The 14,490-nt window shown below is 40.9% G+C and overlaps 5 protein-coding genes across 6 annotated transcripts in view; 1 reads left to right on the top strand and 4 right to left on the bottom strand.

Annotated features, from left to right (window-relative positions):
• Positions 1-14,490, bottom strand: part of LOC128896399 (crossover junction endonuclease EME1) — a 106,002-nt gene that overhangs the window by 61,712 nt on the left and 29,800 nt on the right. The gene's annotated exons all lie outside the window — the stretch shown is intronic.
• Positions 49-3,733, bottom strand: LOC128896391 (DDB1- and CUL4-associated factor 10). Its single transcript, XM_054159759.1, has 5 exons — positions 3,000-3,733; positions 2,794-2,907; positions 2,359-2,728; positions 2,058-2,273; positions 49-1,964 (listed from the first exon to the last, which is right to left on the bottom strand). The coding sequence occupies exons 1-5, from the start codon at positions 3,194-3,196 to the stop codon at positions 846-848; spliced, it is 2,016 nt and encodes a 671-aa protein (XP_054015734.1). The 5' UTR covers positions 3,197-3,733; the 3' UTR covers positions 49-845.
• Positions 4,160-14,287, bottom strand: LOC128894155 (uncharacterized). Its single transcript, XM_054155654.1, has 22 exons — positions 13,381-14,287; positions 13,192-13,288; positions 12,827-13,128; positions 12,646-12,740; positions 12,280-12,562; positions 9,966-10,185; positions 9,777-9,885; positions 9,447-9,685; positions 9,172-9,340; positions 8,972-9,083; positions 8,767-8,903; positions 8,540-8,675; positions 8,290-8,479; positions 8,106-8,206; positions 7,768-8,022; positions 7,583-7,690; positions 5,583-5,786; positions 5,394-5,490; positions 5,143-5,299; positions 4,938-5,058; positions 4,739-4,833; positions 4,160-4,663 (listed from the first exon to the last, which is right to left on the bottom strand). Exons 1-22 carry the CDS (start codon positions 13,577-13,579, stop codon positions 4,349-4,351), a joined length of 3,741 nt encoding a protein of 1,246 aa, XP_054011629.1. The 5' UTR covers positions 13,580-14,287; the 3' UTR covers positions 4,160-4,348.
• LOC128896389 (protein Skeletor, isoforms B/C) lies at positions 7,253-10,558 on the bottom strand. The gene is made up of 13 exons (XM_054159758.1): positions 10,290-10,558; positions 9,966-10,185; positions 9,777-9,885; positions 9,447-9,685; positions 9,172-9,340; positions 8,972-9,083; positions 8,767-8,903; positions 8,540-8,675; positions 8,290-8,479; positions 8,106-8,206; positions 7,768-8,022; positions 7,583-7,690; positions 7,253-7,515 (listed from the first exon to the last, which is right to left on the bottom strand). Exons 1-13 carry the CDS (start codon positions 10,366-10,368, stop codon positions 7,328-7,330), a joined length of 2,043 nt encoding a protein of 680 aa, XP_054015733.1. The 5' UTR covers positions 10,369-10,558; the 3' UTR covers positions 7,253-7,327.
• Positions 10,792-12,346, top strand: LOC128896407 (putative ankyrin repeat protein RF_0381). Of its 2 annotated transcripts, none has more exons than XM_054159793.1 (5): positions 10,792-11,212; positions 11,281-11,356; positions 11,444-11,686; positions 11,756-11,880; positions 11,951-12,346. In XM_054159793.1, exons 1-5 carry the CDS (start codon positions 11,179-11,181, stop codon positions 12,217-12,219), a joined length of 747 nt encoding a protein of 248 aa, XP_054015768.1. In that variant the 5' UTR covers positions 10,792-11,178; the 3' UTR covers positions 12,220-12,346. The 2 variants fall into 2 exon arrangements, with proteins under 2 accessions (XP_054015768.1, XP_054015767.1); XM_054159792.1 differs by having other exon boundaries at positions 11,753-11,880.

Genomic DNA, 14,490 nt, shown 5'->3' with positions numbered 1-14,490 from the left:
GTCATACTCGTTCGCGATCCTTATAGAAACTTTGCAGAAAAACAAAACTAACCAAAGACAGATGGAAGTAAGTCAGTCTCAGCTGCGAACACAGATTATATAAAACATCATATGTAATTCCAAATTTCCAAACAACACCACAATCGTTCTCGTTTTACGAAAGTATGTACAATTCTGTTGGAGGAATGTTTCCAAGATTCAAATTAGAGACCGCTATTTGCTCGTCGTGTTTCACGACGATACAAAGGAGAAGTACTCTGCCGTGAAAATTTATTTTATCGACATATTTTCCTAAGAACACGGATACCCGCTACCCTTAAAAAAATCTATACTTTCGCGATCGCAGCTTAAAACGCGCGAGATTAGATCATTCTTTTTTTCTTAAACGGTGCTTAAAACAGCGTCATGATTGTTGGTTATTCTCTTTTTAATCGCTAAAGAAACACATAATTATTTTAAAATTATTTCTAAGTTTGGTTTCACCGTATTTCTTTCGAGTAAAAATATCGACGCGTGACTGTAAGATACTTGGACGAAAAGATCTACCTTATTATATGTAGTACAATATACATATGTATATAAAACGACGGATTCCTGACGAATCATGTTTTCAACAAGACATGCTAGAAAAAAAGAAACGAAAACAAGGCTTATCAAAAAGTATATACTCGAAAAAAATATGACTGTACGCTACCGATCTTATTATAAAAAAGAAAAGAAAAATGAAAAACGAGAAGAAAAACCGGCAAATCGTATATATTACATGTATATACGATATACATATACATCATCGTGTCATATGTATTAGAAAGAGGATTCTATAACGCAAAATTGAATCGATCTTACTAAACTACTGGCTCGTGCCAAACTATCTTTCCGCTAAGACAGCCGGATACAAGCAAACAATGTCTCGGTGAAAATTTCGTGCTAACCACGATACCCGAATGACTGACGTTCGTCGCCAATTCGTGTAGCTGCACCGATTCGTGGATGGGAGGTACACAGTTGGATAGTTCTGAACAGTCGTTGGAGAAGGCCAACAATCGTACCCCGTATCCGAATGGCGAACATATCAATCGACCATCGGCGGAGAAACACAATTCTTTGATGTAACCAGAACCCACGTTCGGTTCTTCGATATAGTGCGTTAACCTAGGCGTATTTTGGTGAATCATACGATTCCTTGGGATGGCGTACAATGTTTGCTGACCCTGTCTGTTCTGATTTTGAACCCTAGTCCTGTCACCGATAATGACGACGGTATTATTGCTCGATCTAGAAAGCCAGTCTCTTTCCCTTCTAAGTCTAGCTTCCCTGATCGCCACATGCGCTTCCCACACATCCGTCGTGCTTACGTGCAATTCTATATTACCCGTCGAGAAATTATCGATAATGTTACGCGGTCTCAAGTAGTTGAGATGAGAGTTTGGCCTCGGAGATCTGTAATCCAGTTCCAAATCTCTATCCGGATCAACGGAAGCCTCCTCGTGCGTGCTCTCGCTCTCGCTGGCATCGTACACGTCTCTATCTTCTTGTCTGGCGTCGTCTCTGTCCGCGCTTACTCGAGAGTCGCTAGACCCGGAACTCGAACTGACTTCGACCGCGCTCAGACTCGCTCTTGTCGCGTTTCTATCCGAACGAGAGTTCCTCGATTGAGACCGTGACGTTCTGCGAGACGTCGATTGCCAACCGGTTCTCGAGGATCTGGTTGCTTGCGCGTTCTCCGATGATCCGAGCGAATTTGATCTCACGTCGGACATGGTGTGAACTACCCTGACACGATTTGGACTTTCTATTAAGAAAGGAGGCGTTATACCTGAACGAGAGGGTTGAGGTTGCGGGAAATCTTCGAATTCGTCGACGATCACATCGTTGAACTGGGACGTCGTTTCTTCCCCTTCTTTTGTCTGATCCGCACTACCACCGGATACATCGCCTTCTTGTATGTCGTGTATGCATGTCCACTGTGACAAAAAACCAACAACGATACATACCAAGAGAATGTTTGTAAGAACGAATCATGTGCGAATTACATCCGTCACGTCGTTAAAACTAACCTCAGATTTCTCTCCGTTACTGACGTTCCTAGACAAAGCACACCAACCCTGAGGATGCACTTGTAAACTCGATATTATCTCTGCATCATCGCCAAACGGAAAATCTGTTATAAATTCTACTCTATTGTGTGTACGAGAATGAGAAAAGAGATGCGTGAAACTCGCCACGTTTGGTATCGTAGTCTGGGACGATTGCATCAATCGGTACATATTTGGCTGGAATAAAAATGAACTGTTATCTCAAAAGACGCACACAATGGATAAAATATAAATTCAGATTTAACTAAAAAACTGAACGCACTCTAAATCCTGCTAGGTCTTGAGATAACGTTCTTAACTTAAGATTGTGTATAATAATGAGGTATCCGGAAGTGGTACTTATTAACATCTTGCTGGCATCCGGACTAAGTCTAGTTCGCATCAGTCCATTCGTATGAAACACACGAGTATATAGAATACTATTTTCAGTAAAGGTATTAATGTCCCAAGTGTATATGCTACCGTCGAATCCACTGGTAAGTAATAAACTATCCTTGGGACTATACTCTATATTCTTAACCCAATTCGAATGCCCGTGAAGCGTTCTGATCCTCTGTTTCAAATTTCTAGCATCCCAAAGGGCAACTGTACTGTCGTCGGAACAAGTCGCAAACATACGTTGATCTAAAAATCTATCGCAAATAAAAATAAAAATTAAACGTCAACATAACGCCGTTCGTACATATTTTCTACCTACCTAACGCAGTTAACGCAATCAGTATGAGCATTTTCTATTGCGTGAATTAATCTTCTTCTCAAAGGATCGAACATTAAAATCGTTTTTCTCTCGCATGCTGCCAACAGGAGGGAACTAGAAGAGAACAAAGATACAGGTATAACTAACGTTAAGGTGCTTAATACTCGAAAGAAATCAAAGATTGAGCAACTAGTAAGAAACCTAACCCGTCGGGAGAATATTCCAGATTGAAGACTCCTCCATGCGTAGCGGGAGACAATGCATGATCCCAAGAAGTTACAGGTTGAATAGACGAGTAAAGGGTTTTGTGAAAACGATCTGCATGTCCCAGAGGGAACTTTATGCCCAATTCACGTTGCCTTAACCACAGGCTGTTTGGTTGCCTAGTTCTTATTTTAGGCATTTCACCCAGGTGTGAATCTCACCAGCATTCAATCCAATATATTCAACAGCTTACGAACAATGCTTTACCACCTTAGGAACAAAGCTTACAAAGGCGGAATCCGAATCTGAATTCGAATCCGAAATTCACGAAACTGTCTAGTCGTTTTTTTGATCATACGATGCGAATGATCGTCATTGATACCGTATCAGGATCAGTCGATGAAAATTCACGATCCTTTCTTTCACGAACGAGACAGCATCGATTCCAAAAAATTGTCCAAGTATTCAAAAACGATCGTTCGGTACCCCGAAAAGCTGAGGTTAAGTGTAAAACTGCCACTAGCAGAGCGATATTACACGTGACTCCTGACATACGCCCTCGCTTTTTTCCTCACTTAACGATCTTCGACGAGACCGAGAGCAGTGTAAATGACAAACCAAAGTGTCACGGTCGTGTGGAATGTTAAACTCCAACGGGATTTTAAAGGCACTTTAAACATCTGACACAACACAACTCAACGCCATCTTTACTTGACATCGCCATCAACGTCGCGTATGTGTATAGTGTGTACTACGTGCGTGGTGTGGTGTGGGAACGGTCAGGAATCAGGAATTATAGACGACGGATGAAAGAATTCCGCGCGAGCCTCGAATCCATCGACTAATTGTAAATTAAATACCTCGCTTGCATACAAACTAAACAAATCACAGTTTCGTTCTATCGATAATCTTTGATTATCACCTTCTTTTGTTTCTTTGCTTTATCGAATATCGAAATATCGCGTACAAAGTTAAACAGCTAATTCTAAGAATCATTGCCCATTAATAGAAAACCGGTCTTGTACTTTGTACAGAGTACGTACTGCATTCAAACGCGTCCTGTAATATCCGCAATGAAAAAGTACACAGCGTCGCCCTTCTAACATATATATATATATATATATATATATATATATATATATATTTTCAACAAAAACACATATAATAAATACCCACGAACGTAAACATGATGCATACATTTAAACTAAATTACTTGTACGTTATATTGTATAAGACATTTTTAATACATGTATAATGAATATCGTTGGTAATAATCGAGGAATATAGTTGCCTTAGGCATAAATCTCGCGTAAAGTCTATTTCCATTAATAATACATATTTCAAAGTATCGTTACTCTTCCTTATCGTAATGGATCACGCCTCTGTCGAAGTCGAGACCACTATTACGTAGATGCTTTTCGGTCCATTCGTCGAATCGTCTGGACAATTCCTCGGACATGTAGTTTTTCCAATCACCGACCTTGCCTTTCCTTATAAATTTGTCGTCTTCCGTAACGTTCTGCTGCGGTAAGATGTGCTCCATATTCACGGCAGGATTCGCCGCCATCTTGGAAAATTTCAAATGTTCGCAAAGCTCGGCAATTTGCTTATCCGTCACTCTTTTTCCCATGAATTTCGCCGTTCTTTTTATCGCCTCGACTTGATCCTAACGAATAGTATCGTTTGTATTAGTCGCGAATCGTTATTCACCGCCATAATTCTACGTAGAACTCTTGGTTACCTTTTTCATTTCCTCGTAAGTCATGAACAGTACGTTATCGTGGTTCCTCATCTCCCAGAATTGTAGTACGTGACTCCAAAACGAACCCATCGGAGCTTAAACAAAAATAAAGATAGAAACACACGAAAAGAAAAAGAAAATTCTCACCGACTGTACAGGTACACATTTAATTAAACATACGAGTATGTAATGTACGTACCACTATCCTCGAGAAACAACTCGGCAAAGTCCTCGAAGCTTCCTTTGATATTATGGAATATTCTGCAGAAATGATAAAAGCTGACACAAGTGTCCTTTGGATTTCTAGCAATATAGATGATCTGAAACGTTCGCAACGTCAACGTAACTATACAATTTATTCAATCGTGACATGTCGCTATTATTATTCTTAGGTTTTTCGGTACTTTTGGTTTCTTTTTGTGAATTTGCTGCGGCAACAATTCCAAGGGTAGGTGAGACTTGATGTATCTCGTTGGTGGCATCTTTGTAACGTTCTCGACCGAATCGCCCAGCTTCGCGAACCACTCTACGTAGTCTCCCGACACCATCAGACACGAGGCTCTAAATAAACAGTATTCATTGTATTACTAATTAATTAAAGGAATTCCGTGTACAATGTCTGTTCGATGTACGATCGATGTAAATTAAAACTCACTCGAGTAATGGATTGCGTACGACCAGAAGAGTTTTTGCAGTTTCAAGATCAAAATTGTTCCCGATACACCATACCATCTCCTGTGCCCAATGGCTACCTACGATATTCATAAACGCAACAAAAACGCTAACAACGCGAACCAATGGAACTTTCGTAAATTAAAACAGATTATTTTTAACTGGAATTTACCGGTTCGCGGATACGAAACAATCCACACGTCGTCCTCGTAAATTTCCATATCCCGTATCCTCGTTCCGTAAAAGACAAAATGGGGCGGCAATAAACAATGGCTCGGTTCTACCCTCAGAAAACTGGGTTTTACGCCAAACATTTTGTCCAATCTTGCTCCAATATCGCCTTCAACGGTAGCGAAACTGATCGGTTCTTTTTCCACTGTGAACAATTCAAATTTATACGAGTAAAAATGCGCGTAATCGTTGCCGTTGAATATACTCGATAGATTCTATGGAGTGATCACCCACTCGAAATCGGAAGATGTTCACCGCAGGATAAGATGCTGATATCGATGTTGATGCTACTGTAGCCAACGACGAAATGAATGTCACAAATTTAATCTCCGTCTCCTTACCAACGATCAACCACGGGCTCGACTCTTCTTTTAGTCAGACCAACTTTCGATTCTTGGACCTTACCGAACGTAAACGTGCGCGCACACATGTAGTCTTTCATTTCATCTACATGAATCAATAAAAATTGATTTATTCTATAAATTGAATTCGTAAGTTCCAGTATTTTTACTGGAACGAAATATAAGGAAAAATTCTCATTAAGAATTACCAGTTGTTCGATCAATTAAAGAATACATTTTTATTTCTGGTATTTGGGTTAAATCTGAATTGGGAATCAGTAACTCTCTATACATGGAAAGCTTTTAGATTATTTTTTCTGAATACATTCAGCAGTACAATACGCGTAACTTGGCTTGGTACATAACATAAAAGAGAAACACCGACATAAAATGTATATTATCGAAAGTGTAGATTATAGTGTTTATTTACAATATGCAACTTGTACATAGATACAGCGCTTCGTCCCCAAATTCTTACATTCCAATCACATTAACTTTCTCATTCAGGGAGATTTCACTCTTGGAGAAAGTTGATGCCTTCGAGTCGAGAAACAAGCCTACTCGACGCACACATATCAAACGGTACCGTTATTTTTCCAGATCGGAGCTCTAACGTTAGCTATAAAGATTATTCAAAAATAACGTTAAACATCACCAATTGAAAATTTGAAATGAGATTTTGCTTGCGTATACGGCAAATATATCGCGTGACAATTTGAATTCTAATTGCATAACCCACCCATCAATTGGTTTCAGTCAGTTTCCGTGAACCGCCAAAAAAACGTCCTAGTGGCGCCATCGGTGGGAAAAGATCAAAGTTCGTAGTGAAAATAGTTTTCGCTGTAGTTTCTAGATGGCGCCGCTAAATAAAGGGTGGTTTAGTACTGGTGGCGCCATCGTTGGAGAAACGCCCAACTTTGTAGTAAAGTTAGTTTTCATTCTAGACGATAGATGGCGACTGCTTGTTAATTGGCGTTTTCCCGATAGAGGCGCTGATCAAACTTGGAAAATTGGTACGTTGGCCTCAAGGGCTGTAGCGATGTTTGATTGCATCTACAGGACACACCTACGCCTAGGCACCTACAGGACTAGATGGCGAACGCTATTACAGTTACGCGGTGCCATCTTACAGAAACGATAGGAACTATTTTTACTAGAAACTTGGGCATTTTCTCACCGATGGCGCCACTGGTCGTCAGATACGCCAGACGTCAAGAATTCTAGTAATTTCATCTCGAAAACTAAGAGCGAGCAACAATTAACTCTGATCTTCTATCTCAGAATCAGTCAGTTTATATTCGCAAAGCGAAGACGAGTAATTACTCTCGATAGCTTACATATAATTTTATAACAAACGAAAAAACACAATAGTTATTCCTGCAAGCAACGACAATCTTTCCGTAACAGCAATATTCCTCGAGTACGCGTCAACCACAAATATTTTCCATCCCATATTCGCGTGAGTAAACGAATTGTAATAAACAATGTCCGGCCACGTCGAATTCGGCGTAACTTCCAAGATACCAGCTTCTCCTATTAAAACGATTAGAATACGTAAAGTTGATGAAAAAATTGTTAAATTTGTCAATATACTACTTACCCGGTTCGCACACATTGACCAGCGTTCTGTTGAATTGTTTAAACGTTGGAAAGTCGTCGTCCAGTCTTCTGTCTCGTTCGTTGTGTTTACTCAAGCAAAGCGGACCAACTGTAAACATCGTTCGTAGCTATAATTTTGAATTGTACATAATCGATATATCGCTACATATCGTTCGTTTTAGAAACCTGCAGTCGGTCTCGGTTGACCTCGTCTGGTGAACTCGACTCCGGCCAATACCCTAACTTTGCTCTTTGCCGCGTCGGTGAGCCTATCGTATCCGCCGTGCGGTTCATCGGTTATAATCAATGGGTGATATAAATTCGGACTGTGAGGATTGTTCCCACCGTAAATACGGAAATTGTAAGTCAATCCTCGACGGAGATACAATTCTGGCACGAGCTGACCTTCGATATACCATGCCAAACCCGTGGAGGTTTGTCCTGGAAAACGTAAAAATTGCTACAACATTCGTTGATCGATCAATTTTTTCCATAATTTCCGTACTCTAGAGTCTAGACTGTACCCGTGATTCCTTGATAACCCTTTCTTCCGCCAGACGGCCCGATCGTAGCTTTGAACGTCCGAATACTTCTATCGAATATTTCCGCCTTCTCCCAAGTTTCTCTGACAAATGAAAATGATCATCCATTAGGTACGGTTCGTTTCTAAACAATAGCTCTGCTAATTAACTCGCTAGCGGTACTCACATCAGTTCCTCGTTAGTCTCCGTAAAGTCCATACACGTATTCTCTGGTTCTTGGCGAAGCAGTTCTATCTTTAAATCGCTCTTGGGATAGAAGTCGTGAAAAGTCGGTTCCTTGTTCTCGTCCAATCTTCCTAAAGCCCACACCACGAAAACTGGCCGATCCGTGGGATACTCCTTGTCTCCTGGATCGGCTACGGATTTTAAATATCGATGAAATTTCTTCCCGGGTAGGTTTCAATCCGTTTACTTACACGAATTAAGAGTACGTCTGTAGGTGATAACGTTGATGCCATCTTCTCTCACAGCGGTAAACAATTGATTGTTGTCCAGGCCACCTAACAACTCGTCTCTACAAACTCCTCTGTATTGGCCGAGAACCTTTCCGCACTGTTTACGAAACAAAAGAAAACCGATTTCAACTATAAATTTATCCCAAGGTCGTTTGCGTTTTTTTTTTATACGTTTTATTTGCACATACCGGTGCTTTCGCAGTAACGTTGTAATCTCGCGCGTATCCTCTGGTTCCGTCCATATAAGCGATCGCAACGTCCGCACCTTCCATCTGACTGGATGTTTCGGAACCGGACAAACCGAACGACATGTACTCATTTTCGCCTGAGGAACATTGATATATCGTACAATGTTGGTCGCGACGAAAAAATTGATGAAAACAAACGACATACCGACTTGACCAGCAAGCTGAACGGTGATTTGAGGACCAAAGATCTCCCAACTGACTTGATACCGTCTATGGAGCTGAATGCAATTCGGCAAAGTCTGCGCGTGCTTGATCACCTATACATCGATTTCATCCTGTTATTCAAGAGTATTTCCGCATAAAATCGTGCAAACATGATAACAAAAGATTGAAACGATCTGTTACTTTAACAAGCGACGGTGGCACGTTTAGTCCGTCCGGAATGATAACGGAACCGTAGTTCGATTTACTCTTCACGTCGAACACGCTCAACCAGTCGATGTTGAAAACTGTCATGTCTCCTGGTAGTTGAATGATTATATCTTCTCCTTTGTATGCGCGAATTGGATCTAAACTGATGATAGAGTAGGTAGAGAGACGAAGAAAAAAGAGACTACTCGTGTCGCTGTTGGAAAGTTTCATGTGATTCTGTCCGAACAAGATGAACGACGAGTACTCACTAGCCATACTCGTCGGGAACTTTGATTCCTTTGCTGGAAGGCTGCGGGCCAAGTCCTACCCAGAAATACGTATCCGCGCCCTGACCGTCGTACGTGAATTCTGGTATTTTTATGGTTTTCGAGTCCACGATCACGATAGACTCGGAGAATACTCCGTGCGATCGTTTCGTTAATTGGGAAATCTTCTGGGGCGCGGGTGGATCGAACTCCTCGGGAATGTATACGTCACCGAACGTATTCTATCGTAAGCGTAACAAATAAACGACAGTATCAAACCGTTTTCCTTACGTTAACAAAATTGAAAGAATCGCTCGCGACGCGATACCATACCTGACTTCCCAGATCGTAAACGGCGAACCATTTGATATCCGTTATCTTTTTATTGTCCGGTAAAGAAAGAGTAAAGTCCTTGTTGAAATACCGATCGAGAACATTCGTTCTGAAACAGAGTAGATATTTTATTCCACCGATGATACGTGTGTATGTATCGTTATTTTACTAACAATAAAACGAACTAACTTGCCCCACTCGTCCGGCACGATGAACCCCTGTGGACCAGGTCTGTTCGACGCGCCAGCCCAGAAGAAGGTGTCGGCTCCGTTACCATCGTAGCTAAAAGACGTCAGCAACAACGTGTATTCGTCAACCACATACACGTCACCGGAGACTTGATGATGATACGCGTTCAGCTTCCCCAAGTACTTGCCCCTGTACTCTTCGCCGTCTTCTTCAGCGATACCTGTCGATTGTCGTCTCACCGTGATTAACAGATCGAAAGACCGCGGACTAGGTATCGTAATCGTTTTTTCGATAGAACGTCGCGAATCGAAAAACTCCACATACCGCGGTCAGGAAACAGGAACAACACGCATGCCAGAACTGTCACGAGAACACGCATTATCCACCTCGTAACATCTGCCATCGCATCATCTTCCTTGGATCCTCGAGAACAGCTCAGAAATTGTTTAAAAACTATTCGACTTTGGTTTCACTGGTTGAAAAACGTATGGGCATCCACGTATGGGTTCCTTTGTAAAACACCAGGATAAAAGCCTCGAAAAGAACAAAAGGCACGCACCGCAATGGACGCGATTCCGTCTCGTTCCGATCCGAGGACTTGTGACCACCTCTGAGCTGAGTCTCTTAGAAAGTAGACTTTGGCTGTCCGAACGGTTAGTATACCGTACGCTCTCGAACCACCTTGGCACGTGTTCGTGGCAAGGTAGAGAAAGTATGCGTGTTTCCAAGCCAACGAAGGTGGCTCGATTCGGATTCGGATTCGGTTACGAATCAATGTCCAAACACGGTTTCCAGTTTACGGAAACTTCCGGTGATCGCTAGCATGAAATGCGTGACAAAAACGGAAAATGGAAAAGTAGATTACACATCGTTCACAGTATGTCTCATTTATTTCTCGGTATTTGTTCGATGACTCAAGATCGGAAAAAAGATAGAAAGTCGATTTTGAAACGATTACGTGCCGCGGTCATTAGGAAGAATAATCCCTCTAAACTGTCTAAACACCGGATTCACCATTTTTCTAATTGTAACGGTTACGAATGTTAACTTGTTTTTACACATTTTTACCAGCTATCTCCGTTACATTTATGTTCGATCGAATGCCACGCGTATGCAATGTTTGATCGATTCCGAACCCGACAGCAAACTCGACTACACTTTTCGCTAGCACAGTTTAAAACATTTGTATTTTATTGTACTATCGTGCGCGCTGATGTCAAAGACGATATTTAATTGCCAACGAAACGGTAAGATCGTTACGCGCATAATTGTAGATGATCAGTAATTATGTTCGTTAAAAAATTATCATTCGCAGATTCGATCGACGAGCGATTCATGTGGCTTCTTAGATTCGCAAACTTGAAACAAATCAAAGACTTTCTCGCGAAGAAGTGAGTACTCGAGTACATTCACGCGATACGTACAAGCATACTATCTGGTATGGTACCGTCTCCAGTTGATGTTTCTCATCCCGATAGCAGCCAATCGCTTTGTTTGAATTATCCCACGGTAAATTTGAAAACACCGTTAACAACGACTATCGATCGCGGCGATCCACAAATTTTGACTCTTTTGTTGGAAAAAAATTCAATGGCTTTGAACGATACGCTCACACAGCCGTGCGGTAGAACCGCTCTCATGTATGCCTCTTTCGTTTCGAGAAACCCAGAGATATTGCAGGTACTCTTGAAAAAGGGTGCGGATCTTTGGAAAACAGACATGTAAGGCGAGAACATTGAAGCGACCATTTAAAAGCGACGGTTTAAAACCTACATATTTACTTGTAGCAGAGGCTGGACATGTCTTCGATACGCCATCGTTGGCGAACGATTGCAAAACGTGACGTTTCTATTAAATTCTGGCGCTTTCGTAAATCGGAAGGATTTTCTGGGTCGAACGCCCCTTATGACATCCGGTAAGTAAAATCGAGAGAAAAGGGGTAATCGTAGTTTCGAAAAATTAACACCGACTACTCGTTCAACCAGTGTACCTTTCGAATTTGGATATCCTATCGCTTTTGTTGGATCGTGGTGCTGAGATTAATATACGCGACAACGCGGGTTTCACTGCTCTTCAGATAGGAATTTTATCGAGGAAAAGGGACGCGGTGATCGCCTTAATCGAAAGGGGAAGCGACGAGAACGTCGTCACACCTTCGACGAAAGCATCGATCGACGAATTGTGCACAACTAGTATGCCGGGTATTCTACGGTGTCTTGAACGGAAATCGAAATCGAAGTCAAAGATATTATAAATACTTTATCGAAATATTTGCTCGCAAACGCTTTATTGTACAATTCAGTTTAGAAAAAGAAATGTTGCGCTGCCAATTTTTCCTTCGTCAATTGGTCGAATCGTTCGATTATGTTTTCGGACATCTCTCCCTGCCACTGATTCACTTTACCGCTTCTAATAAACTCACCATCAACGTCGATTATTTTTAGTTTCTTGTTCATTTCTACAACATCTTCGTAGTTCACTGCCGGATTAGACTTCATGTTAGCAAAACTGAGATGTTCCAATAATGTTTTTACTTGATTCGCGGACATGGTTTTGTTTAAAAATGTCGCCGATTTCTGGATGACCGTAGATAGATCCTACATTTCGAGAAAAGTATTTTTCCACATTTCTAATAACGATTCTTATTCTTATTCTTATTCTTTCCATTACATATACTTACAAACATCATGTCCTCGTACTTCAAGAATAGTATGTTGCGATCGGCCCTCCTCTTCCAAAAGTCGAGAATGTGCTCCCAGAATGGAGCGAAGCATACTACGAAAAAAAAATCGCAAACGTTAAACGATACCAAGCGATAAGTTATTCATTCGGTATATTTTATTGCATGTGTACGTCGATACATTTTTCACCCAAGAAAAGACGACAGAAAGTGTTAAAGTCGCCGCGATAACCTTCCATCAACCTGCAATGATGGTAATACGAGACACAAGTGTCTTTGGGGTTCCTAGCGATATAAACGATTCGCGGCTTTCTTTCGCCTGTTCGAAGTTGACGTGGAAGTAAACGGAAAGGCAAGTGAGTCTTGATGAATCTTGGACTGACTCGACTGCTCGCGTAGCTGACGCTATCCGAGATCAACTGGTGTAGTTTTATCTCTGGATGTCGAACCATGATCGTGGTATAATCGAAAAGTATGGAACACCTAATCGAAAATATGTATAATAATTTAATGACGATATCCAGATAATCAATTCTGTCGACTTACTCCAAGAAAGGAAATCTTTCGGGCAAGAAGACCTTTGCGCCTTCGAAATTCAAATCATTTGCGATACACCAAATCATTTCCTGAGTCCATGTTGTACCTGGTTGCATAATTTACATTATTAAATGCTATCACTAACGACGCAATCATTTTTTTTCTTTGATCAATCAAACGAAACGAACAAACAGTTACCAGTTTTAGGAAAACTACAGACCCAGATGTCGTCGTCTCTAACTTGAAAATTCTCGATCGCTTGTGAAAATTTGTCGAATCTTTGCGGCAAGCAAACGCCATTTACGGTGATGTAACCTTTGCGAAACTCTGCAGTAAATTGCTCTTTTAGAATCCGATCTAAATCATCGGCATCGTCGGTTACGATCTGAGGATCCATCTTTTTAAGATATCGGTTTCTAGCTAACTCGATCTCCGATTAATGTATTAGTTATCGCGATCAGAACGTTAATCAGAGACGTAACAACCGGTAAATAACACCTCGAAAGTGTACGTTCGAATGAGACGCGTTCACGTTTTCAAGGGAAAATCGACTGTCTCGAAATCCGTGGATGTTCTTATATAGAGCAACTGGAAATCGGGACAAAACAAGGTAATATCGTTGAAAAGTTTTTACTTTGGTATTACTTTACTGGAACAAGGTTACTGTCTATCTTTCACGGTTTTTCTCCTTTGAAATAATTGTTAATCGGCCCGTACAGGGCCGCCACGTGGGTAAGAGGCGCTTGTGTGCAAGACAAATTTACCGCCCTTTTCCATGATACATGATTGGTAAATTACACCAAATATACATTATATATTTAATGTATCTATTGAAAAATCAGTTAATCTTTCTTGACTCATTGTAGAACGTAAATAGTTATTAATCATTTCTAATTTGGAAAAACGCCTTTCTCCGGAAGCTACCGAATCAGGCAAAATTAAATAAATTAGGTTCACCACTGCATGGCAGTAAATGTTTGAAACATTTTGTCGTACAACGAATACCTTACGAGTTATTCGAGGTCGTCGTGTTACAAGACTCACCCTGTATTTGAATAAGTGAATTTTATTATTCCATATTTTCTTCATGATTTTTGACGATAGAAAGGCAGCCAAACAAACGTCCCTGGGTTTAGCAATTAAGAACGAGAAAAGTAAAATGAACTATCGACTGTTTAACGTGAAATCAATCCTGTTGCAGATTGGAGTCTAATGCGAAAAGATATAGTTTGTAACTTTTTTTTTATAAATGCTATTCAATGTATCTTGTGTTTCAAAGAAACTACATACATCTTCGACGAGATAATG

This window comes from Hylaeus anthracinus, unplaced genomic scaffold, assembly GCF_026225885.1.
Source record: "Hylaeus anthracinus isolate JK02 unplaced genomic scaffold, UHH_iyHylAnth1.0_haploid 0, whole genome shotgun sequence".
Classification (NCBI taxonomy): Eukaryota; Metazoa; Arthropoda; class Insecta; order Hymenoptera; family Colletidae; genus Hylaeus; species Hylaeus anthracinus.
This window is presented reverse-complemented; position numbering and strand designations above follow the sequence as displayed.

Coding starts and splice junctions, on each gene's coding strand:
- LOC128896391 (XM_054159759.1), bottom strand. CDS start 3,196: ATGCCTAAAATAAGAACTAGGCAACCAAACAGCCTGTGGTTAAGGCAA. Junction 2,908..2,999: donor CTGGAATATTCTCCCGACGG/GTTAGGTTTCTT, acceptor GTTCTCTTCTAG/TTCCCTCCTGTTGGCAGCAT. Junction 2,729..2,793: donor GATTGCGTTAACTGCGTTAG/GTAGGTAGAAAA, acceptor TATTTGCGATAG/ATTTTTAGATCAACGTATGT.
- LOC128896389 (XM_054159758.1), bottom strand. CDS start 10,368: ATGGCAGATGTTACGAGGTGGATAATGCGTGTTCTCGTGACAGTTCTG. Junction 10,186..10,289: donor GTTCCTGTTTCCTGACCGCG/GTATGTGGAGTT, acceptor GACAATCGACAG/GTATCGCTGAAGAAGACGGC. Junction 9,084..9,171: donor TGCCACCGTCGCTTGTTAAA/GTAACAGATCGT, acceptor ATCGATGTATAG/GTGATCAAGCACGCGCAGAC.
- LOC128896407 (XM_054159792.1), top strand. CDS start 11,179: ATGTCAAAGACGATATTTAATTGCCAACGAAACG. Junction 11,357..11,443: donor AAAGACTTTCTCGCGAAGAA/GTGAGTACTCGA, acceptor TCATCCCGATAG/CAGCCAATCGCTTTGTTTGA. Junction 11,881..11,950: donor AACGCCCCTTATGACATCCG/GTAAGTAAAATC, acceptor TCGTTCAACCAG/TGTACCTTTCGAATTTGGAT.
- LOC128894155 (XM_054155654.1), bottom strand. CDS start 13,579: ATGGATCCTCAGATCGTAACCGACGATGCCGATGATTTAGATCGGATT. Junction 13,289..13,380: donor CTGTAGTTTTCCTAAAACTG/GTAACTGTTTGT, acceptor TTATGCAACCAG/GTACAACATGGACTCAGGAA. Junction 10,186..12,279: donor AAAATTGGCAGCGCAACATT/TCTTTTTCTAAA, acceptor GACAATCGACAG/GTATCGCTGAAGAAGACGGC.